Source organism: Dipodomys spectabilis, unplaced genomic scaffold (assembly GCF_019054845.1).
Source record: "Dipodomys spectabilis isolate Male_0828 unplaced genomic scaffold, ASM1905484v1 ptg000018l, whole genome shotgun sequence".
Taxonomy (NCBI): Eukaryota; Metazoa; Chordata; class Mammalia; order Rodentia; family Heteromyidae; genus Dipodomys; species Dipodomys spectabilis.
The window spans coordinates 9,794,612-9,819,400 of record NW_024870695.1 but is presented as its reverse complement, the minus strand read 5'-3'; the positions used below and the strand labels follow the sequence as shown (position 1 = coordinate 9,819,400).

The window sequence follows — 24,789 nt, the reverse complement described above, 5'->3', positions numbered from 1 at the left end:
AAAATCTGTTTCAGTTCTGGAGGTCCTGGGTCCAGGAGGTTACCCACAGGGCTGTGTTCTCCCAGAAAAAGCTTTTTTTTTTTTTTTGGTCGGTCTAGGGGCTTGAACTCTAGGCCTGGGCACTGCCCCTGAGCTCTTCAGCTTAAGGCAAGCACTCTCCTACTGGAGCCACAGAGCCACTTCCAGTTTTCTGAGTGGTTTATTGTAGATAAGAGTCTCATGGACTTTTCCTGCCTGGGCTGGCTTTGAACTGCAAATCCTCAGATCTCAGCCTCCTGAGTAGCTAAATTACAGTCGTGAGCTAAGGGCACTGGGCCCAGATAAAACTTTTAAGGGGAGGAGTGAAACTTGAGCCTTCAAGAGCCAGTGATCTGATCAAGTTGGGGCGCTGGGACAGAGAGGAAGTGTAAGGACAGTCTTGGGTTGTCTTAGATTTCCTGGAAGGAGACAGGAGAACTGTCCATGCATGGGGGTACAGAGAAGGATCATGGGGTCAGGGCATGGATGAAAAGTTTAAAAGGATGAGAATTTGGGGAATGGGAGGAGTAAGTGCAGTTGTAGGGTCCCACAATCTACAATGTTTAAATTAAAAGCATTCCTCCTAGAGCTTGGTGGTACAGTGCCCAGCCAGCATGTGCAAACTCCTGGTTTTATCTGGGCACTGGTGGCTTGTGCCTTTAATTCTAGCAATATTAGAAGGCAGAAAACAGGATCACAGTCTGAAGCCAGCTGGGGCAGACAAATCTCAGATTGTGTGTGTGTGTGTGTGTGTGTGTGTGTGTCTACCTGTTGTACCTGGGGTTTAAACTCTGGGCCTGGCACTGTCCCTGAGCTTTTTTTTCTAAAGGATAGTGCTCTACCATTTGAGCCACAGCTCCACTTCTGGCTCTTTTGCTAGCTAACTAGAGGTAGGAGTCTCAGACTTTCTTGCTCATGCCGACTTTGAACTGGGAGCCTCAGATCTCAGCCCCCAAACCTTCTAGGATTACAAGTGAAAGCCACCAGTACCTGGCACTAGAAATTCCTTTATCTTCAGCAAAGAAGTGATGGAGCCCCAGCCATAAACTAAAAAGCAGAGTATGAGACTTTTGGCTTGAGCTCCAATACTAGCTTGCTGACTCAGTACAAAAACAAAATAGCTGGGCAGGGTGGCTCAAGTCTGTAATTCTAGATACTCACAAGGTGGAGATAGGTTATATCATGGTTTTTGGTCAAAAAGTAAGACCTCATTTCCAAAGCTGGGTATGGTGGTAATTATGTCTGTGATCCCACTTATACAGAAAAAAGTAAATAGAAGGATCACAGTCCAGCTTAGCCTGAGCATAGCACAAGATCCTATTTGAAAAATAAAGGCAAAAAGGGCTGGAGAGGGTTGGGAAGGTGGCTCAGTGGTAGAGTGCTTACCTTGCTTCCATGAGGCCCTGGGTTCAATTCCTCAGCACCACATAAGCAGAAAAAGCTGGAAGTGGCACTGTGGCTCAGGTGTAGAGTGCTAGCCTTGAGCTGAAGAGCTGAGGGACAGCGCCTAAGCCCAGAGTTCAGGCCCCATGATGGAAAAAAAAAAAAAAGGGCTGGAGATGTGGCTCAAGTAGCAAGCATGAAGCCCTGAGTTCAAATCCACAGTTTAAAAAAATGTATTTATCAATCTATGCTAAAAATCAGTACAGCGCCTCCTGGTGGCTTTTAAAACAAACTACCTTATTGGTGGCCCAAAGTGATATGACATCTAGACTTAGTGGCAGGAGCCACTGCTGACCTGCCCTGAGCGGGGATTTGGAGGGTGGGTCTGGTCAGCTCCTTTGTTAAAGTGCTTGGTGCTGACCAAGCCAGGTTACTTCTCTCAGCCTTGACAAAGGAAGGCCTTTCAAAGCTGGCTTTGCACTGTGATCCCAGGTGGCCTTTCTTGTCACCCTTGTTCTAGCAGAGGCCCCAAGACTCCATCTGTGTCACTGCCACCTGCTAACCAGAGGAATACCAGGAGATCAGTTTGTTCAGCTGCTTCCTTTATTAGAAACAAGTGAGATGTACTGAGAACAACAATGCATTTGGTATTACCTCCCCAACCCTGGAAATGGATGCCCCCTACAGCCAAAAGAAAAGCCAAGACAAAAAGGTGCAGCTTTCCCTCTCCCTGTCCCAAGGTGTGGCACCTGCTTGCCAATGTTTTTGAGTTTGTTTTAAATGAAATTGTCCTAAATAGCCTCCAAGATGGTGTGTTGCAGGCCTGCCTGCAAAACTGAGGCCTGGGTGTCCTCTGGTTCTGAGGCAGGTAAGACCGGGCCGTGGGTTACCCTAAACACTCCTGACCTCTTTCTTTCTTCTCAACTGTCAACTGTCCAGGGCCTTCAGGCCTTCAGGCTCACCAAGTGCTAGTCATCTTTAGGGAAAGAATTCAAGACCATAGAGATACCACCTCTGGGCTTCAGAGAGCTAGCAAGTAAGCAGGGAAGGGCAGATAAAAGGAATTTGCAGGCAAGCCTGAAACTTTCCATTGAAAAACAGGAGTCGGAGTGCTTGCCCTGAGCCAGCCTTCAGACATCTGCATCTTTGGAAACATGCATGTGTGGGAAAAACAAGTCTTATGTAGGCCTTATTCCAGACCCAGGTCTCTTCTCTACCTGGCTTTCTCCCTACAGACTAGGAAAATGGACTCACTCCAGAGGACAGGATGGTCTTTGGAACTCAGCAGCAAAGACTGTGTGGCAGAGAATAGGGGCCAGGCCCGAGAGGCCTTCTCACAGTAGCTGCTAGAAGCCAGTTGGCTAGGAGGTCTTAGGATCCTGCCTTGTTTGGTTCAAGTCAGTTTTGAGGCCTCCATACTACACTCCTGCAAGGTAGTCCTGAATGCCATGATGGTGCTCTCTGGCCCCAAATTCCAGAAGGGGCTGAGTGAAGAACCCAGAGAAGGTCAGGATAAAAAAGAAGCTCCCGAGCTGACTCCTGCAGACCTGGCTGGCCCTCACCATAAGGAAATAAGAATCCCAGGGGCAGGCTGCCTGACTTTGGGGAAGGAGATACTGGGACAGTTGCCAGAAGATGTTTCTTTTAGAGCAGCCACCTGAGACTTATCGTTTTCATCCCATGACCAGAGCCAACCAAATTAGAGCTCGTTCCAGAGATAGGTATATCCCATATTTTAGAGGCAAATGAAGCCTGAACCTGGCTCAGAAGTGATCAAGTTTCAGGTCCTGCCTAAGGTAGGAAAGACTAAAGCACTTGTTCTTTGATGTCTTAGAGGCCTGAGCAGATTGAGCACTCTGGCCCTTGGGGCACCAAGTCTGAAGTCTCAGACTCTGACTCCTGTCTGCGTCTGTGGAACTCTGCTCGAACTCTGTGCATCTTGCCGAGAACAGCAGCTTCTTTGGTCTGGGTATCTTGGAGTCAAAGGTCAGCCACCTTCACTGGTGCCTGTAGTTTTCAGCACAGGACAGTGGGGAGAAACAAGGCCTCCAAGACCCTGTGATGAGAATCCACCCCATAAGAGCTGCTGCCTCTAGCAGCAGTCTGCAGAAAGCGGGAAGCTTTCCATGGAGCCCCATCCCAAGTACACAATTTCCTCAAGCTTTGGAGACTGCAGAATCAACCTCTGGCAAACCACACCAGAATCTATAGCCGGAAGCAAATCCTGGTTGGCCTGTAGAGTGTGGCTTCCATTTGTGGGATGAAGCTGAGCCTGACTCCTGGCTAAGGATTTCTTCCCCTTCAAGAAGCCAAAAGGTGAAACAGAAAGGAAACTCCATACCACACACTGCGATGACACACATCATGTTGTCCCCCAGGGGTTTTCTCCTAGAGCAGGCTGATGAGGCTGGCAGATAGTTCACAGCCTGAACCTGATCCTCCCAGGCCACTTGGCTGAATACCATTGAAGAATGCCGACGTGGGCCACCATGTGATCAGAGGCTCAGTTACTTCTGGAGAAATTGGCAGCATCCATACCCATCACTACCACCACAAAAATTCACAAAATATCATCAGTGAAAACCAGACTTAGACAATGGCAATGTTGCCAAGTCCCCACTTCTTGCTGTCACTGTGGCTTTGTGTCCTAGAATGGAGACACTGAGAGGAGTAGAGCAAGAGATGGCTGATGGGCTAGAAGGCACAGGCCAGGCGCTGGGGCTGGAAGGGCCTGGGTATCAGCCTATGTCATCTCTGCCTAGCCACCCTGGGGAGAACAGGGTGCTAAGTAGGGCTTGCACTGATGTGGTCTTCACAAGGTTCCAGATGCTACAAGGAGGTTCAAGGTCCTCTTCAAACTGCCAGTCACTCTGGGCAGTAGAAAGGCAAATTCTCACAGAGGACACATTCCTGTAAGGTTGGCAACAGCTGGCTTAAGAGCCCTTTTAAGTCACTTGGCAGGATGACCTCCCAGAGGGAGCAGGCCTCAGGGGTGGAAAAGGAACTTATTTGATTAATGAAATCTGCTTCCATGATTGTCCCCACTGCTCAGTCTCAGAGTGCAGAAAAGGGCTGAGCCCTGCAGGAAGAGCCTTGCCAAGGATCAGCCCCACCCAGGGGCTCCACCTTTCATCCTGAGAGATCTGAGCCCTCTCCCAAGCTGGCAGAGTCCTTCCTCTTCCCTCCCCAATTAAAGCCAGTTCATCCAGCTGATTCCAAAGGGGAACTGGAGGAAGTGCCCTCCCGAAAAAAGCTAGTGCCTGCTTCTGAAGGAACAGTGAATTGTGCCAGTATGTCTGTCCACCACTGCCTTTAGGTTCTAATTCTGAGGAATGACTGGATTCAGCTTCTCATTAGAGATCAAACCTCCTTGTACATTTGGAACATGAAAGATATTTAAAATATTTATATATATAATATATATATACTTTTATTATTCACCCGTTAACTCCATAATATGCCAATCACGAGCTAGTTTTCAGCAGTTACATTCCCTTGATCACGGCTGCATGAGGATGTGATTAATTAGAAAACAGGGAGAACCAGAGACATGGCCAGAGGTGACATCACGCAGCCTACGCCATTGTAATACAATTGTCAAGTTCGATGGCGGTTTGGTAAAGCCGGTTCAGTTCTGTTCCCTTTGCCAGGGATTCTCACGTTTGTGAAAAGTTGGACCAACAAGTGGTGGGGTTCCATTTCCTGGTTTGAATTTTCAGTGGCTTTATCCAGAATCTCACTGGTGATTGGTTACTGTAACACCAGTCCAACCTAGGAGAGCCAATGGGAGAGTTGAGTTGTCAGCTTCTAGGACTCTCCTGCCTCCCCACCCGGGCGTGAGGTCCACTGAACTCACAAAACAACCCTCTTGCTGTGGGAGGGCTTATACTGAGCCCAGCGAGCCTCTGACCTCACCTCTACACCAGGTTTATACTTTTCCTGGTCCTTCAAGGAAAGCAATGGCAGCATCTCAAGGATACAAGGCCAAATGCCTCTCTCCAGCTCACAGGACAGCACTCTATAAATGTCTATACGTGGAGATATGATACCTATATCCCCAGGCTGTTCTAAGGAGCTGGAAGATGAAGGGCTAAGAAGGAACATGCTGCCCTGAGGGCGGCAGCCCAGGACAGAAAAGACAGATCCATAGACTCCAGAATTCTAGTTTCTTCAGGCAGTGTAGAATGTTCTGTCCCAGCCAAACAGGTGGCTCTCAGTTGTTGGGAAAAAGAACCAGAGACAAGCTTCCTAATTCTGTGAGGCTTGAGGGCCTGGGCCTTTGCCATCCTCACCCACCACAGAGAGGGGAATCACGTGCAGGTCATTTTCCAAGGGCCCAAACACCAGGGCCCAGACCAATGCCGCATCCCAGACCCATGGCTTTTTTTTTTTTTTTTTTTGCCAGTCCTGGGGCTTGAACTCTGGGCCTGAATGCTGTTCCTGAGCTCCTTTGCTCAAGGCTAACACTCTACCACTTGGGCCGCAGCTCCACTTCTGGCTTTTTCTATGATTAATTGGAGATCAAAGTCTCATAGACTTTTCTGCCCAGGCTAGTTTTGAACCTCTATCCTCAGATCTTAGCCTCCTGAGTAGGTGGGATTACAAGCGTGAGCCACTGGGTATTTTTGCTAGAGATTCCAGCTCTCTGGCAAGCCTAACTTCTGGTTGCACCACTCATACCTTCTCGGCCCCCATGCTGGGACACTTCCAATTGTACAGGTAATACTGCAAGTTGCCATCCCCTATGCCGAACTTGAGCTTCTCCAGGAACGTTTTGTTCTCCATGAGATCCAGTGCATTAAACACATCAAACCCTTTCTGCAGGGCAACAGAAGAAAGAACAGGTGAAAACAGAAAAAGACTATGTCCTACCTCTCTGCTGTCACGCCATTGGTGACCTGACTCTCAGATTCTTGGTGTACTCCAAACTCTCCTAGCATTTTTTTTTTTTTTTGTCAGATGTGGGGCTTGAACTCTGGGCCTGGACGCTGTCCCTGCGCTCTTCAGGCAAGCTCTCTACCACTTGAGCCTCAGGGCCACTTACTGTTTTCTGGTGGTTTATTGGAGATAAAGTCTCACGGACTTTTCTGCCTGGGCTGGCTTTGAACTGTGATCCTCAGATATCAGCCTCCTGAGTAGCTAGGATTACAGGCATGAGCCACCGGTGCCCGGCTTCTCCTAGCTTTTAGTTTGGGGCTGAAAACTCCTGGGACCATGCCTAAGATCAGGAGGATGAGGGGCTGTGAGCAGAGGTCTATTGGAAGATGTGCTTACCACTGCTCCCTTCCCTCATCTTTTATCACTGAGACCCTCTGGTCTGCTTCTTACCATTTTGGCGAGAACAAGGGCGTCGCTCATGAGGTCTAGAAGAGGGGTCTGGGTATGAACATTGTAGAAAGAATAAGCAGCTTTTAGACTCTTGTGGGTTGGATGGTTCATGATGGTGGAGGGAAGTGTATAAAAGCTCAGGAAATCTGTCACCTCACCGTTAGCATTCTGAAGGGAAGACAATAAAGGCATTGTCACACATGTACAATGAGTGTAGACCAGGAGCACTATGATCTCCTACACATCACCCCCAAGCAGCTTTGGTCTCTAGCTGAATGGTGGAAACTGGAACCAGACATGCAGGGAGAGGAAATACTCTGGCTGAGGGCACTTGAGGATGGAGCTGGATTGGGCTCTGGGCTCTGCACTAAGCTAGTCCTCTTTCTGGCTGAGCATTGCCAGGGACCTCTTCTAATGGTTCTCATGGCCCAGACTGGATCTCCCATGTGGGACACACAGAGCAGCAAAGACTCACCTAGACAAACAAGGTCTTCTATTCTTCTGTTAGGGGCCAGGAGGCTCAAGCCAGGCCAAAGTTTTCACCAAACACAACCTATAATGCCCTGTCTTTTAGATGACCAAACATAGAAGGACCAAGAAGCCTAGAGTGCCAACACTGGGTACTGAGGAGCCTAGGTGCTTCAGGGGGCCACCTCTCTAGGAACCATTCCTCCATTCCTTGACTTACCTCTACCACAAAAGTGTCAATGATGTTCTCCTGGGGGTAGAACCAGTGCTCTACCTCCTCCTGGCTCATAACTGGCGTGAGGTGAAACTGCTTCAAGTACCTGGTGAGCAGCTGGTGCACTACTGGAATGTCCTTTTTTTCCATTGGTCGCAGCCCAGCTGTCTTGGGAGTCTGGAAAACAGAAAAGAAGGTGTCAGAGGTAGATCTGCCCGTCACTCTGATCTGTCCTCCCAAACCCCCAAGAGAGAATCTTTGGTCACCCTCAGCATTTTCCCCAGTACCTTGGGCATAGACTCAGCTTGATGCAGCCTCTACAGCTCTTTTGGCCCTTCCTCTCATCAGCATGGCTGCCATCATCCAGGCTGAAGCTGTTGGATCAATCTCTCTCATCTATGTGACCCAGGCTGTCCTCACACGGGCCCTTGAGCCCTCCCTGTTTTACTCCCCATGAAACACAAGAGCCTCTACCCTCCAGACCAGCTGGCCTTTCTGGCAATACCTTCCATTTGCCTAACTGTAGTTCTCAACTGGGAGGATGTTGCCACCCAAGAGCAATTTAGCAACATCTGAAGACATTTCTGCTGCTTACAACTAGAGGAGGAATACTACTGGCATCAAGCAGGTAGAAGATAGGGTTGCTGTTAAGCAACTTACAAGGTAGGCCTGTCCTCATGACAAAATATGTCAGCAGCATCATGACTGAGAGAAATCCTGCCTGCTTCCAGGATGTGTCTGAGACTTCCCATTATCCCCTGGGCACATCCTAAGCCTCTTGGAGGGCTGGTAAGGTGGCTCAGTGGTAGAGTGCTTCCCTTGCATGCATGAGGCCCTGGGTTTGATTCCTCAGCACCACAAAAACAGAAAAAGGCTGGAAGTGGTGCTGTGGCTCAAGTGGTAGAGTGCTAGCCTTGAGCTGAAAAGCTGAGGGACAGTACCTAGCCCCAGATTCAAGCCCAAAACCGGCAGAAAGAAAGAAAGAAAGAAAGAAAGAAAGAAAGAAAGAAAGAAAGAAAGAAAGAAAGAAAGAAAGAAAGAAAGAAAGAAAGAAAGAAAGAAGGAAAGAAAGAAACAAAGAAAGAAAGAAAGAAAGAAAGAAAGAAAGAAAGAAAGAAAGAAAGCAAGAAAGGAAGAAAGGAAGAAAGAAAGAAAGAAAGAAAGAAAGGAAGAAAGGAAGGAAGGAAGGAAGGAAGGAAGGAAGGAAGGGAGGGAGGGAGGGAGAGAGAGAGAGAAAGAAAGCAAGCCTCTTGGAATACTCAGAGCCTCCTCACACTGAGAAGTAGCTGCCTTCCTACATTCAGGTCCCTCTACTCCACACATCACATCCCAGAGAGACTGCAGCACTGGCAGTGCCCCTGGCAGGACACTGCAGCCAGATGAATTCAAAAGAAAGGCACCCAGCTCCCAGGATTTCAACTAAATCAATCACCACCCCCCCTTACACACACTGGCCTTCTCTCTCTCTCTCTCTCTCTCTCTCTCTCTCTCTCTCTCGATGGTACTGGGGTTTAAACTCGGGACCTCTGGACCTTTGGCTTGCTAGTGTTCTACTACTTGAGCCATACCTCCAGCCCTCCCCATCTTTTTTTTCACTTTTTAGATAGGGCTTCTGTTTTCCTTTCTGTATCTGCTGGAATTACAGGCATGTATAACCACACCCTGCACCAATTGTTGCTTTTTCTTAAAAAAAAAAAGAAAGCTTCCATGGAAGGAAACCACATGATCCCATTGAGCAAATACTAGGATTTATCATCCCAGAGGTGGACAAAGGTAGGGCTGTGCCAAATGGAAAACAGTGCAGTCATTGTTGATATGTTTGTCACTGCCTGACAAAACTCTTTCTCAGGGCAGGGATTGTTTTTAAAACGCCAGTTCTGGATTTCTAACCTATAAAATTTCTTAGTAGTCAGGTGCACCATAGGAAATGCATACAAAAATAAAATAAGCTGGGCGCCAGTGGCTCATACCTGTAAATCTAGCTCCATAGGAGGCTGAGATCTGAGGATCACAGTTCAAAGGCAGCCAGGGAAGGAAAGCGGTTGAGATTCTTATCCTAATTAACTACCAGAAAATGGGAAGTAGAGCTGTGGCTCAAGAGGTAGAGCCCTTGCCTTGAGCTACAGAGCTCAGGGATAGTGCCCAGGCCCAGAGTTCAAGCCCCATGACCAACAAAAAATAAAATAAAATAGGGTCTGGGAATGTGACTTAGTGGTAGAATGATTGCCTAATATGCACGAAGCCCTGGGTTTGATTCCTCAGTACCACATAAGCAGAAAAAGCTGGAAGTAGCGCTGTGGCGCAAGTGGTAGAATGCTAGCCTTGAGCAAAAGAAGCTCAGAGGCAGTGCCCAGGCCCTGAGTTCAAGCCCTAGGACTGACAAAAAGAAAAGAAAATAATAAAAATCCTTACGAACCCGGATCTCTTTAGGGAATACTTAAGTGCCTTATCCTATATGACAGCCACACAGTGACACCTCAAATTATGGGCTGAAAACACAGCCACAGTAGGCTCTCCACATCAAAACAGATCTAGAGCATTTCAACATGGCTCTCTGCCTGCCTGAAACATAGGGCACACTGGCCTTTGTAACACAGGGGAGAAAACACCTACTAAGGCTTGAACTCAGGACCTGCACTGTCCTTTAGCTTTTTTGCTCAAAGCTGGAGGTCTACCACTTGAGCCATAGCTTTGTGGAAGTTAGAAATAAGAGCTGCTTGGACTCTGCTCAGGCTGCTGGGTGTGTGTGTGTGTGCGTGCGCGTGTGTATGTGTGTGTGTGTGTATACACACACTAGTCCTGGGGCTTAAACTCAGAGCCTGAATGCTATTCTGAGCCTCTTTATGCTCAAGGCTAGCACTCTACTATTTGAGCCACACCTTCACTTCTGGCTTTTTTGGGGGGTAGTTAACTGGAGATAAGTCTTGTGGACTTTCTATTTGGGCTGGCTAAGATCTCAGCCTCCAGAGTAGCTAGGATCATGGGCATGAGCCACCAGTGCCTAGTTCTCTCAACCCTTTGGGTTTTGTTTTGAGATAGAGTATACCATGTAGCCCTGGTCTAGAATTCTCAATCCTCTCGGCCTCACCCTCCCAAGCACTGGAATTCCAGTCATACACAACCACAGCCAGCTTCCCAAATCTGTTTTTGGCAATTTGTAAATGTGCTGTTGCATTCTCCAGATGGGACTCTAATGACCCCAATCCAGTAGCAGATTAGCCCCATGCTGGGGTAAGCAGGTGGCCAGGGGCAGCTCTGGGCACTACAGCCCTCTGCATTGCACAGCAGGTGGTTGGTCACTGTGAGGACAGCAGAGTAGAAGTGCTCCAAGGCAAGAGAAGGGGTTTCCCACTCCCCACTTCAGGGTCCTGAAGGTAGGCACAGCCGGACAACAGGAATACTTGTTGCTTTGGGAAACAGACTGAGAACAAGAACAGAAAACCAGCTTGTTGCAGACTGCCAGTTCCTCAGTGTCCAAGCTGAGTGGGGGGATTAGGATTAGAAATGTGGGCTTCTCTCACAAGCTTAGGCCACATGGAACAGGTTCCGGTACACTGGGCTCTTGGATGTATTTGATAAGTCCATGTGTGAAGATTCAGTTAGTGGATTCATCTTTCCTACTTATGCCTGGCAGGCTAATATTAGAGAACAGGGGTTTCTTTGAGCTTATCAACAGATGGCAAAGAAACAAGCCCAGGCAGACTCAGCAGAATCAAGAAAAATCAAACTAAAATAAACAGGAAAAAAAAAGAATCTGGAGACTATAGGCTAGCTCACCACTCAGGTAAGCATAGCACTTCCCCACCCTCTGCCCTGTTCCTTCCTGCTGAGGCTGGGTTTTTCTGTTTCCGTCTGCCCTTAATCCCCGCCTAGCAGCACCACTGGCCTCTGGCAGTCGGTAGAGCTTCATGGTGCGCTGCATGGTCATATTTCTGCTCAGGTGGGAGAACTTCACTTCAATCAGCTTCCGTGGATTTAGGGACCGATGCCAGTACCTGTGGAGACATAAAGGTCCTGTCTGTCTTCAGATAATGTGGGCTGCTAGAGGATAGTGGCAAGGATGGCCAGCAGGTGGCGTGAGAGACACATCAGGGCTTGCTAGGATTCTGGCATCTACCCTGCCCCTTCCAGGGTGAATGCAGAGCTGCTCTTCTGATTTCCCCCCCCCCCCGGCTATTTTCCTTTCTCAATTTCAAAAGCCATTCCCTTATTACAGAAGTTGTCTGGTGAGTGCATCCTTTCACCGGGAATCAAGTCAGTGGGAGGACTGACAGTCATGCCAAAAGATTGGCAGATCTGCTTACCCTCCTCCTTCCTCCTCTTCTGCATTCACCTGGTGTTTTTATTTTCCAGTTTTCTAGGCAAAGATTTTATTCAATTATTTCCAAAAACTTTCTAAGACAGAGGTTGTCATTAGATCACATGGAGATCAGACAAACTCTTTGACTCACAATATTCAAAACACATTTGAGCTAACTACTTAAACTTCAGGACATTTTCTGTCAAAACCCAGGTTTTGCTCCCTGCTCCCATCTCTATTTTTTCCACCAGTCATGGGCTTGAACTCTGGGCCTGGGCGCTGACTCTCAGCATTTCAGCTCAAGGATAGCGCTCTACCACTTGAGCCACAGCACCACTTCTGGTTTTCTAAGTGGTTTATTGGAGATAAGAGACTCACGGTCTTTCCTTCCCAGGCTGGTTTTGAACCTTGATCCTCAGATCAGTCTCCTGAATAGGTAGGATTACAGGCGTGAGCCACCGATGCCCAGCCCGCCCCCATCTCTAAATGGCAGTAACTTCAGGAGCTGAGAATGGCTAACTTCTTTCCAAGTCTGCTCCCTATCATGCTCCCCATCCACCAGCCCACCAGACACTAGCGACTAGAACTGGTCCAGTGCATATTTGGAGCAGAGGCGTAGGACTGCACCTTATGGTGACATTAACTCTGCAACTGGAACAGGACACCTGCATTTATAGGACCTGAAACAAGATTTTTACCTGCAGGTGCCAACAGGCTTTGGCAACACCACCCCGGCAGTGTAAACAGCCTGGAAAATGCCCTCCAGGTGGACCCTTCGGGTTATCTCTCGGATCAGCACTGGAGCCACCCTCTTGGAGCGTAGCTTCTTATGAACACACAGGAAGTTGATCTCCACCATCTTCTTCTCTCTGAGGAGTGAGGGGAAATGACAACGACATCACAAATACTGGTAATGTCTTCCAGCATGTGGAGCTGAACTGGAAGGGGGAACTTCAGCACAAGTGTGCATTTAGATGCCACCTGCGCTCAGCAGTCAGTACTAGGCTCTCTCTCACTACTCTGCCAGCTTCTGCCAGGCAGCCTTGCCTCCACATGGACCCCATTTACAAAGGGAAGTAGGGTGCTATAAATGCCTTTACCTGAAGGTACCATCAACTCTCTGTGAATCCCCAAGAGTGGACTGGGGAATCCTACCTGTAGCATTCAGGAAGCCAGCCCAGGAACCCAAGGATTTGGATTCCCACAAGAATCTACAGCTTGCTGGGTGCTGGTGGCTCCCACTTGTAATCCTAGCTACTCAGGAGGCTGAGATCTGAGGATTGCAGTTCACAGCCAACCCAGGTAGGAAAGTCCTAGAGACTCTTTATCTCCAATAAACCACCAGAAAATCGGAAGTGGCTGTGACTCAAGTGGTAGAGCACTAGCCTTGAGCTGAAGAGCTCAGGGACAGCACCCAGGCCAAGAGTTCAAGCCCCATGACCAACACACAAAAAAAGAAAAAAGAAAAAAAAAAGAATCTACAGAATATAAACCCAGAAGACTGGCAGACAGCTGTGCTATTTCAAGGGAAAATGAACAACAGAGATCGAAGGCCCCAATGGACATCTGAATCTGGGTCACAATGGCTTTGATTTTTTTTTTATTTTTTGGCCAGTCCTAGAACTTGCTCTCAGGGCCTATGCACTGCCCCTGAGCTTCTTTTTTCTTAAGGCTAGCATTCCACTACTTGAGCTACAGTGCCACTTACAGCTTTTTCTGTTTATGTAGTACTGAGGAATCAAACCCAGGACTTCATGCATGCTAGGCAAAGACTTTACCACTAAGCCAAATTTCCAGCCCTGGCTTCAATTTTTGAAGCTGTTTATGAGCATGACGTGTGACTAGGCCAGGAGCACAGTAGTAGTGGGCAAGCACTTCCCAGCCTAGGTCACAGACAAGCAACTAGTCACAAATGAGCAAGACATGCTGCTCATAGGAGTGAGGAGTTTGCTTTTCCAGTACTGGGCTCTTTCGTGGGCTCTTCCCTCTTCTTTTCATGAGGCTCATGTAGCTTACTGTTCCTCTCTCCCCAATGAAGTTGAGTACAGGGAAGTGCGGCAAGGATGCTTACGTGTCATAGATGTGGATATTTGCTGGGATGGCACTAATGAACCCAACCAGTTTCCGACTTGAGACCACTCGAACCCCACAGTGCCACTGGGGGAGCCATCCTGGAGGCCGGAGAGCCCTGGAAAAGATACAAGGGTTGGTGCTCTTTGTAGCAGCTGGATAGCTTTTTGGACTACAGAGCCATGTTTGGTTCAAGCCTGGCACTACCACTTCCCTAGAGATTAATAGCTTAATTCTCTTTAGGGCCAAGCCTTCCTGGAAACAAATGGAATCCTGCCATAGCCATTTCTCAATGCTCAGCCCACTTGGCCTTACTCACCAAAACAAGGCTGTCATACTGAGGATTTCACGCCTGATCCAATTACTCTCTACTTTTCTCCCCGCTCCCTGCCCTCTGTGTATGTGTGTGTGTGTGCTGATACTGAGGCTTGAACTCCAGGGCTCACACTCTATCAGCTTGCTTTCTCACAACTGGCACTCTACCACTTGAACCATGCCATCAGCCTAGCATTGTGCTGGTTAACTAGAGATGCAGTCTCATGGACTGTTCTGCCTTGGCTGGCTTCAAACTGTGATCCTGAGTCTTCAGCCTTCTGAATAGCTAAGATTTCTTTCTTTTTTTTTTTTTTGCCAGTCGTGGGGCCTGAACTCTGGGCCTAGACTCTGTCCCTCAGCTCTTCAGCTCAAGGCTAGTGCCCTACCACTTGAGCCACAGCGCCACTTCTGGCTTTTTCTGCTTATGTGGTGCTGAGGAATCAAACTTAGGGCCTCATGCATGCAAGGTAAGCGCTCTACCACTGAGCCACCTTCCCAGCCCTTCTTTCTTTAAAAAAAAAAAGTCTTTTGAGCCAGGTGCCAGTGGCTCATGCCTATAATCCAATCCTACCTACTCAGGAAGCAAAGATCTCTGAGGACTGTGGTTCAAAGGCATCCCAGGCAGAAAAGTCCATGATACTCTTATCTCCAAATTAACCACCAGAAAACCAGAAGTGGTGCTGTGGCTCAAAGTGGTAGAACTCAACCTTAAGCAGAAGAACTCAAGGACAGCACCCAGGCCTCAAGTTCAAGCCCTATGACCAACAACAAAAAAAAATCCTCTTGTGACTGGATCTTACCACATAATCTAGGCTGGCCTTAAACTTGTGATTCTCCTGTCTCTGCCTCTCAAATAAAAGCATATATCCCATACCTGGCTCTTTATGTTCATTTTGATTCAAGGAGCCCAGTGGGTCTTGTGATTGGGAGCTCCTTCTCCAGGCATCTTTCTGCCTGTCTATTCTGCTTTTCCTTCCCTTTTTAGGTAGGCTTCTTTATTTCAGTTCCAAATCTCTATCTTCCTATGTTGTTTTTTTTTTTTGATGTAACTGGAGACTGAACCCAGAACCTCATGCCTATAAAGTAAGCCTTCTACCACTGAGCTATCCAGCCCTTTTAAAATATTTTTTGAGACAGCATCTTGGTAAGCTGGCCAGGCTGGCCTTGAACTTCTTCCTCAGACTACTAGCCAGCTGGGATTACAGGCTGGATATCACCCTATCCAGCTTTTCCTGGAAGTTAAACATGACTCAAGTAGGCAGACAGCTTAGTCAGCCAAGGCTACTTGCACACAAATGAGCACACTAAGAAACTGGATTTAAAATGACCCTTCTGCCGGGCACTGGTGGCTCACACCTGTAATCCTAGTTACAAAAGAGGCTGAGATCTAAGGATCACAGTTAAAGCCTGCGGGCAGGAAAATCCATGAGGCTCTTATCTCCAATTAAATACACCAAAAGCCAGAAGTGAAGCTATAGCTCAAGTGGTAAAAAGAGCTCAGGGACAGTACCCAGGGCCTGAGATCAAGCCCCTGAACTGGCACCAAAACAAAACAAAACAAAAAAAAACACAAGAAATAAATTTCTAGCCAGGCATCATAGTGGTACACAGCTGTGACCCCAGCTACTTAGGAGGAGGAGGAGGTAGGAGAATCACAGTCCAAAGTCGGCCCAGGCAAAAGCCAAAAACCCTATCAAAAAAAAAAAAAAAGCAAAAAGAAGGGGGAAGGGGGGCGTTGTGTAGCTTAAGTGGAAGAGCACTTGCCTAGCAAGCATGTGGTGCTGAGTTCAATCCCCAGTACCACAAAAGAAAAAAAAAAGCCAGAAATTTCTAGTGTTTATAAAGTAAAAATAAAATAATAGTAAAAGAAAGCCCTTTCAACTCACCACAAAAGAAACTCTGGGGAATAATCAAAGCGGAACATATTGTCATCATCTTCCACATAGTTCTCATTCAGGAGGGTGTAGAGCTCCTTCAGCTGTAGAGAAATAAGGAGCTCACTGAGAGGCGGCAGACCAACTCCAATATCCTGCGGCTCCATGTTACAGAAGGGCAAGGTAACCTACCAAACTCCCCTGAATCTCACAAATTCTCTTCACTCCAGGCATGTTGGGGATTTTGGGGAAACAAGCTCCCTTAGTTGTAAAGCAAAATTAATTCCTAAAGGGTACACTCTAGACTTCACACAGAGTGGTAGACCAGGAATGTCATCTAACAAACCAACTTCTCTATTATTCTGATTCATCACCAAGAGGGAGCTACTGGTTTCTACTGTTTTGTTCCCCCCTGTGGGACTGGATCAGTTAAGGGTATCAATTTGCTAGGCAGGTGTGTTCTATCACTTGCAACATGTGACTTTTGGGTTGGTCAAGGAATTGTTTTCAGGAGAATCACTGCTACTTTCAATTATACTTTTTGTTTGTTTTATTGTGCCAGGCCTGGAGCTTGAACTCAGGACCTAGGCATTGTCCCTGAGCTTTTTTGTTCAAGGCTAGGGCACTTGAGCCATAGAGCTGTAATTCTGGCTTTTTTGGTGGTTTAGTGGAGATAAGAGTCTCACAGACTTTCTTTCCCAGGCTGGATTTGAACCGTAGTTCTCAAATCTCAGCCTCCTGAGTAGCTAGGATTATAGGTGTGAGCCACTTGTGCCTAGCTATATTTGGTTTTGAATCATATGACCCAAAGATCTTTTGGCATTTTTTCCCTATGGTCTGAGCTATTTCCAACTGCTGGCTTATTTGCTATTAAAATCCAAGTGGTCCAGGGAGCAGTGGCTCACATCTGTAGTTTTAGCTACTATGGAGGCCGAGACCTGAAGATCATTATTTGAAGCCAGTTCAGGTAGGAAAGTCTGTGACTCTTATCTCCAATTAAGCATTAAAAAAAAAAAAAAAAAAAAAGCCAGAAGTGAAGCTATAGCTCAAGAGGTAGAGCACCAGCCTTGAGCAAAAGAACTAAACAAGAGTGTGAGGTTCAGAGTTTAAGTCCCAGTTCTGGCACACACACACAACAAAAGGAATAAATGAATAAACAAATGAGCAAAAATGTATCCTACTGAGGCTAGCTTTCAATGTGCCAGATGCTAAGAGGTCCAATGCTATTTCTGTGGAGTCCTGAGCAGGCTTCAGGCATTCTGTTTATTCCACTTGGCTCAACTCTTAAGAGTCCTGGAGAAGGGATCTAGAGCCTACAGACCCCTGTCTACTCACCACACCACGGTCTCCCAGGTCCAAGGCATCCCAGGTGAAGCCTTGGGGTAGGGTGTAGGGTTCTTGGCGGATGTTGTCTTTGTCAGGCTCCACGGGACCATGAGTATTTACTACTTCACCTGGAAGAAGAACACAGCCATAAGTCTTTCTCTCTCTCTCCCTCTTTCTTTCTCTTTCTCTCTCACTTCCTCCTGGAGGTGGGGGAGGAAAGGAGAAAGGTAGGGCTAAGCTCAAAGACTGACCAGGGCAAAATTCTTCTTATCCCTAGGAGCCCTGCATCTGAAGAACATTCTGTACTTGGCAATGGCAAATCTACTCTCTGGCTACCCTCTGCCCCTAACTGAAGGCCAGTGCATGGCAAAAGCTCAGAACAACCACTAGGATCTAAGGTGGCTCATTTTTGGAAATCCTTTTAAATCTCCCTTGGGTTCCTGAATGACAAACATTTATCTTTGCTAATCGGGCTTCCTGCCTCCTATTTAGTATAAGGAGGGCTGCCATGTCTTAGCCCAGGACCCCTGGTGTGAGGGGATTTGTAAGGAGTTGCAACAAGGCTGCCTTTGTGTCAACAGCAACAACAATGCACTGCACCCATTCCTGAGCCAGAGAGATGATGGCTTCTAGGCGCCAGGCTCAATCCTGGCCCTGCAGCCTGGGCTTTGGGAAGTGTGGGCCAGCTAACTGTTCTGCCAGCTCTGTCTTTGTGTTTAGAGTCCTACAAGTGCTTTTAGGCTGAATCACCAAGTCTGCCCAAGTGGCCTGGAAGCTTCCTCGAACAACAGCTCCACCCTGGCCTGTACAATCTTCCTCTTTGCCAGAGCATAGAAAGGCTGGAAAGGAAGAATGGGAGGAACTGAAACTAGATGAGGCTGAAGAAGACCCCCAGGCCAGTCCTGAAGGGCCTGTACTCCACGACTAGACTTTATCCTTAGAGCTGTGGTATAATCTTAATGGGGCTGGAGTGGGGAAGAGGGAGGCAGTATGGGGGTAGGGGTGGGGGAGGAGAAAGGCTTGACAACTTCAGAGTTGCACTTTACGAAGAGTATCACTGCTCATGCCTGACATTACCAACAAACTTCTTTCTTTTCTTCTCTCTCTTAGTCTTTAGACAGCTGTCACTAAGTAGCCCAGACTTACCTAGAACTTGCCTCAGCCTCCCAAGCTACTGGAATTATAGACACAAAAATGTATACAATGTTCTGATGGCAAGTTTTTGCCTATTTATTTATTCATTCATTCATTATTTGGTTATGGGGCTTGAACTCAAGGCCTGGGTAGAGTTTTTTCACTTAAGGTGAGTAGTCTACCACTATGGAGCCACAGCTCCATTTCTGGTTTTCTGGTGGTTAATGGGAGATAAGAGTCTAATGGATTTTCCTGCCTGGGCTGGTTTTGAACCACAATCCTCAGATCAGTCTCCTGAGTAGCTAGGATTACAGGGATGAACCACGGACAGATGCAGCTCATCATGTTTCTATGGAAGAACAACAATATTGACATACTGGCACTTACTTACATTTGGCGTTAGAATATGTTTTTGTAAAACATTCTCACTTCCCCAGCCATGAGGAAAAAAAAGAGTTGATCCCTAGTGAGTCTAGAACCACCATGCAACCACTCCTGAAACTTCCTGTCAACTTCAATCTCTGAAGTTAGCTATCAAGTTAGCTGTGGCTCAGGCAACAGGCATCTCCACTATGCTCAATCCTTTTTGGAATCAATTTGCAAGTTCTAGATGTCTCATTCCTTTAGAAGCTTATTATAGCCAGGTGCCAGTGGCTCAGACCTATAACCTTAGCTACTCAGGAAGCTGAGGCCTGGAGGATCATAGCTTGAAGCCAGCCCAGGTAGAAAAGTTCATGAGATTCCATCTCCAAAAGAACCAGCAAAAAGTTGGGCTGAAAGTATATGGCTCAAGTAGTAAAGCAGTCATCTTGAGCAAGCAAGCTGAGTGAATTAAAGGCCCTGAATTCAAGCCCTGGTATCAGCAAAAAAAAGTGTATTATAGCTTTTTTAAAGACTCAATGAAAGCTACTTATAGTACTTCTGAAGCTAAACCACCCCTGTTAAGAAAAATGTCACATTATTTTACATTGAATAAACATGGCATCAACCAAGAGAAGGGGGAGAAGGCTGGAGAATCTATAACCATTCCAGAATTACACATTTGCCCAGACAAACAAAACAGTCTCTCACAAATCTAAGTGGGAAAACAGATCCATAGGCAGACATCTCTACTCATCATGTGTCAGAACACTGTTCTGCAAATTTGTATTGGATAATGATAGACTAAAAGAACCACTATTTGGTCTCAGTATATGTTTCTGCGAAACAATATGATCTCTAAACAACAGTCTTTTCTATAATCTTTTTGAAAAGTTAGCTTCTAAAAATAATCATCAAGAAACTACTTGAGGGGCTGGGAAGGTGGCTCAGTGGTAGAGCGTTTGCCTTGCATGCATGAGGCCCTGGGTTCGATTCCTCAGCACCACATAAGCAAAAAGAAAAAAGCCGGAAGTGGCGCTGTGGCTCAAGTGGTAGAGCACTAGCCTTGAGCTGAGGAGCTGAGGGACAGCGCCCAGGCCCAGAGTTCAGGCCCCATGACCGGACCCCCCCCCCCCACCCCCCCGCAAAAAAAAAAAAAAGAAACTGCTTGACCCTTGCCAACCTTACAAATTCAGCATGGAATCCCACAGAAGCACACAGCTAAAGCCTGTTCCTGGCCCTCACCTAGGGAGGAGAGCACATACATACCCAGTTTGGGGACAGGCTGTGTATCCCAGAACTGATAACTCCGCTTGCTGGCCTCCTCCATAGTTTTGGCAGGTCCCTGACCCACTGAGAACAGCTCAATAGCCTTCTGTATTTCCTGGATTCTCTCTGCTGGCAAAGAGTTCATCTGGACAGATAAAAGTCAGAGAAAAAAAAAGGACCATTGTGTTAGTAAGAGTTTTAATTGATTATAAGGTCAAAAGTTAAGGGGTACAACTCAGAAAGAAGGGGCATGGTTCCTCTATCTTAATCTCAAAGCCATAAATTATACAAGGGGGAAAGAGTGATTTATGGTGAGCTAATATAATAGGTGCTGCCAGCCAGGTGCCAGTGGCTCACACCTGTAATCCTAGCTACTCAGGAGGCTGAGATCTGAGGATCATGGTTCATAGCCAACCCCGGGCAGGAGAGACCTTGAGACTCCTATCTCCAATAAACCACTCAAAAACCGGAAGTGGTGCTGTGGCTCAAGTGGTAGAACACTGGCCTTGAGCTGAAGAACACAGGGACAGCACCCAAGCCCAGAGTTCAAGCCCCATGACCAACAACAACAACAACAAAAATAGGTGCTGCCTATTGGGTTTGTTCCCATTTTAGTCTTGTGGTAAGAAACAAACAAATATGATCAGTTCAAACAATGCAGAAAAGCAGAAGACACATAGAAAGTAAAAACCCAAAAGTCTCATTCCTTAATTATAATCCTTGTCATCAGAAGTTTTTTTTTAGGGGGTCTGGTCGTGGGGCCTGAACTCTGGGCCTGGGTGCTGTCCCTCAGCTCTTCAGCTCAAGGCTAGTGCTCTACCACTTGAGCCACAGCGCCACTTCCGGCTTTTTTCTTTTTGCTTATGTGGTGCTGAGGAATCGAACCCAGGGCCTCACACATGCAAGGCAAGTGCTCTACCACTGAGCCACCTTCCCAGCCCCTGTCATCAGAAGTTTTGACCTGCCAAAGTCAATTATAATCCCAGCCTTTTCTGCATGTAAATTCTAAGTGTATATACACGTTTTTGTCTTAGGACTTGAACACAGGGCCTTGTCACTGTCCCTGAGCTTTTCTTGCTCAAGGTTAGCACTCTACCACTTGAGTTACTTTCAGCTTTTTGGTGGTTAACTAGAGAGAAGAGTCTAATGGACTTTATTGCCCTGGTTGATTTCAAAGAGCAAACCTCAGATCTCAGCCCAAGTATCTAGATAATAAGCATGGGCCACTGGTGCCTGGCACCTGAATGAATTTTGATAGCAGATTTGGTTACAGACCAGGTTCTAGAATTTCTGATCAAAAAACTTGGGTAAGTTACCTCTCTTATATGGAAAGACTCCCACCTACCTTGTAAGGATAGAGAAGGTTTAAATGAAGTACCTAGGAAGAGGATAGTTAATGTGGTAGTCAACAACTTTTTTTTTTTTTTTTTGGTTGGTCGTGGGGCTTCAACTCTGGGCCTGAGCACTGTCCCTCAATTCTTCAGTTCAAGGTGAGTACTCTATCACTTGAGCCACAGCGCCACTTCCGGTTTTCTGGTGGTTAATTGGAGGTAAGAGTCTCACAGATGATGCTGGGAAAGTGGCTCAGTGGTAGAGTGCTTGCCTTGCATGCATGAGGCCCTCGGTTCTATTCCTCAGCACCACATAAGCAGAAAAAGCCAGAAGTGGGGCTGAGGCTCAAGTGGTAGAGCACTGGTCTTCAGCTGAAGAGTGGGGACAACGCCCAGGCCCAGAGTTCAGGCCTCACAATCGACAAAAAAAAAAAGCTTCACAGACTTTCCTGCCCAGAGGGCTGGCTTTGAACCATGATTCTCAGCAACAACATTTTTTGTCTGTGTGCCAAGACTGGAGCTTGAACTCAGCCTTACAATCTCATTTGGGTTTTTTTGCTCATTGTTGGTGCTCTACCACTTGGGCCACTTGAGCCACACTTCTACTTCTAACAGTCTTGCTGGTTAAATGGAGATAAATGTTACAGACTTGTCTGACCAAACTAGCTTTAAAGAGAGATTCTCAGGTCTTAGCCTTGTGTATAACTAGGATTATAGGCCTGACCCACCAGCACTTAGCTTTAACATTTTTTTTCTTTTGTCATGGTGGAGTTGGCACTGGAAAGACATAAAAATTACTTGAAGCTATGTCTTAGTAAGATAGGAGATTCACTTCAAAGCACATTTGAGGCATAAAGCGAAGCACAGATACACTAGAATGAGACTAGATTTCTTGTAAACTGTTTCTAAAGCAATTCTAAGAGGGGATTTGAGCTGATTGAATGCACTGGGAAAGCTGGTAACTAGACGACAACATGTCCAAGCTTTCAGTAGAGGGGTTGACCACATTAAGGCAGAGCAGACGGGGCAAGATGTGTATATTGGATTCCAGGTCCCTGATCTAGAAGGGACCTATCAAGGTAAGCTGGTTGAGAGTTTTTCTGTTTGTTTTGTTTTGGTGCCAGTCCTGGGGCTAGAATACAGGGCCTAGGTGCTGTTCCTGAAATTTTTTTGCCCAACGCTAGGGCTCTACCACTTGAGCCTCAGATCCATTTCTGGCTTTTTGGTGGTTAATTGGAGATGAGAGACTCATGGACTTTCCTGCTTGGGCTGGCTTTGAATCTCAGCTTCCTAAATAGCTAGGATTACAGGCATGAGCCACCAGTGCTCAGCTCACTCTGTATTTATACTATAGTGAAAAAGAAAAGAATATATAGGCTTTCTAATCCTTACAGATTAGTGGAAATGTATATAACAAAAGTTGTGTTTTGGGCTGGGAAGGTGGCTCAGTGGTAGAGTGCTTGCCTTGCATGCATGAGGCCCTGGGTTGGATTCCTCAGCACTACATAAGCAGAAAAAAAAAAAGTTGTGTTTGGAGGGGGAAACTGGGGGAAAGCAAAGGAAAGTGTGACTGTGCAAAAGAGAAATGTATGCATTATCTGAATTGCGGAAATACTAATCTTTCTGTACAACTTAATTATATGTACGCAGACATATATACACGCATATAATTTTATTAACAAAGAAAAAAAACCTCTTGCTTCCATTTCCTGGAGTTCATTTTGATAATATTGTTTTATATGATCAGATGCACATAGGCATTGTGTCTTTGGGTTCCTCTCCTAAGTAACTGCGCATATATATGCATATATGCATATATATATATATATATATAGTCTAATTGTATTTGAAAGTTAAAAGAAGAACTGTTTTTCCTTTTGCTTCCTGTCCTGGGGCTTCAACTCAAGAACTAGGCACAGTTCTTGAGCTGTTTTTTGCTCAAGGCTGTTGTTCTACCACTTGAGCTACAACTCAATTTCTAGCTTTTTGGTGTTTAGTTGGAGATAAGAGTCTCATGGACTTTCTTGCCTGGGCTGGCCTCAAACCACAGTCCCCAGATCTCAGCCTGTTGAGTAACCAGGATTACTGGATGGCTTAAATGATGGACTTATATGTATGTTTTGAGCTGTCCCTTACCACCACCATTTCCCACCCTATCTACTCTGAAGACAAGAGCTACCTCAAAGAAAAGGGTTTCTCTTGCAATGTTTTATTTGAGGAACAAAAACATCCTTCCCCATACTTCTGGGTTTCATGACAGTGTGTTAGTCTCAATTTGTTGGCTATAGATCAGTATCTCCCAACTAGTACAACTTGCAAAGACTTCAGGACTTGTTTTCATGACATTGTAAGAATGCTTGCAATTATACAGAAGTCTTCTTTAGGAAGGAGAGGATTAGCAAGGTGCCAGTAGTCATGCCTATAATCCCAGCTACTCAGGAAGCTGAGATTTGAAGACTGAGGTTTGAAGCCAACTCTGGCAGAAAAATCAAAAGAGCCAGAAGAGGGATGTATGACTCAAGTGGTAAAGTGCTAGACTTGAGCAAAAAAGCTCACAGTGCCTAGGCTCTGAGTTCAAGCTCCAGGACCTGAACAAAAAGTAAGAGGTGATGGGGTGCAGGGGGGGGGGGGAGGGTGTGGTGTGTGTGGATTGTGCCAGGCATGGTGATATAAGCCTGTAATTCCAACTACATGGAAGGCAGAGATGGGAGGATTGAGGCCAACAAAAAAGTTAGCAAGAATTCCATTTCAAAATCAAGCTGATCCCAATGTCACCAAAAAAAAAAAAAAAAAATCTTCAGCAAAACAAAAGCTAGCTTTGGTGGTGACTTACACCAGGAATCTCAGCTACTCCAGAGGTGAAGATAAGATGATAGCTCTCTAAGGCTGACCTTGGGCAAAAAACAAGAGGACTGATCTGAAGAACAAATTGAAAGAAGGACTGGGGGCCTGGATCAGTACAGATTGCTTGCTCAAGATGAAAAGTGCTGAGAACCACTGCAATAGGCAACAGGGGTACAGGGGCTGTCATTTCTCATGCTTGGGAGTCACTATCTAACTTGCTGTCTTTTAAGGTACTGAAAGTGTTTCATCATCAAGGTCTGGGGAAGTGGAGGACAGCACTGGAGTCTCTTCCATTTTGAAGTAATATCAGCAGAGATCATTGCTCTAAATTGTTCCTATACATTAATACATTAACCTTAAAATAATCTCAATCAGTCCCAAAAAAAACAGACACCCCTTGTTACCTTCATAGGCGGATCCTGGTTTGAATCTGTCTCATTGCCTTTTTCTTTCTTCTTTTTCTGTTTCTTTTTCTTCTTTTTGGCTCCAGTGTCATTGGCTGGACTCAAACCTCTGTAAGACAAAGAAAACACTGATGATGTAAGCTTTTTTTTT

General features: G+C 46.4%; 1 protein-coding gene across 1 annotated transcript in view; it reads right to left on the bottom strand.

The window, feature by feature from the left end:
- Positions 1-2,175: 2,175 nt before the first annotated feature.
- Nmt1 (N-myristoyltransferase 1) overlaps positions 2,176-24,789 on the bottom strand; it is a 42,693-nt gene continuing 20,079 nt past the window's right edge. The window contains exons 2-12 of the mRNA XM_042671842.1: positions 24,639-24,747; positions 20,060-20,204; positions 17,306-17,424; positions 15,983-16,074; positions 13,783-13,899; positions 12,410-12,580; positions 11,298-11,406; positions 7,418-7,588; positions 6,730-6,897; positions 6,082-6,219; positions 2,176-5,172 (exon numbers count right to left, since the gene is read on the bottom strand). Coding sequence (XP_042527776.1) covers positions 5,152-5,172; positions 6,082-6,219; positions 6,730-6,897; positions 7,418-7,588; positions 11,298-11,406; positions 12,410-12,580; positions 13,783-13,899; positions 15,983-16,074; positions 17,306-17,424; positions 20,060-20,204; positions 24,639-24,747 — 1,360 coding nt within the window. The 3' untranslated portion in view covers positions 2,176-5,151. The remainder of the gene's footprint in view (positions 5,173-6,081; positions 6,220-6,729; positions 6,898-7,417; positions 7,589-11,297; positions 11,407-12,409; positions 12,581-13,782; positions 13,900-15,982; positions 16,075-17,305; positions 17,425-20,059; positions 20,205-24,638; positions 24,748-24,789) is intronic.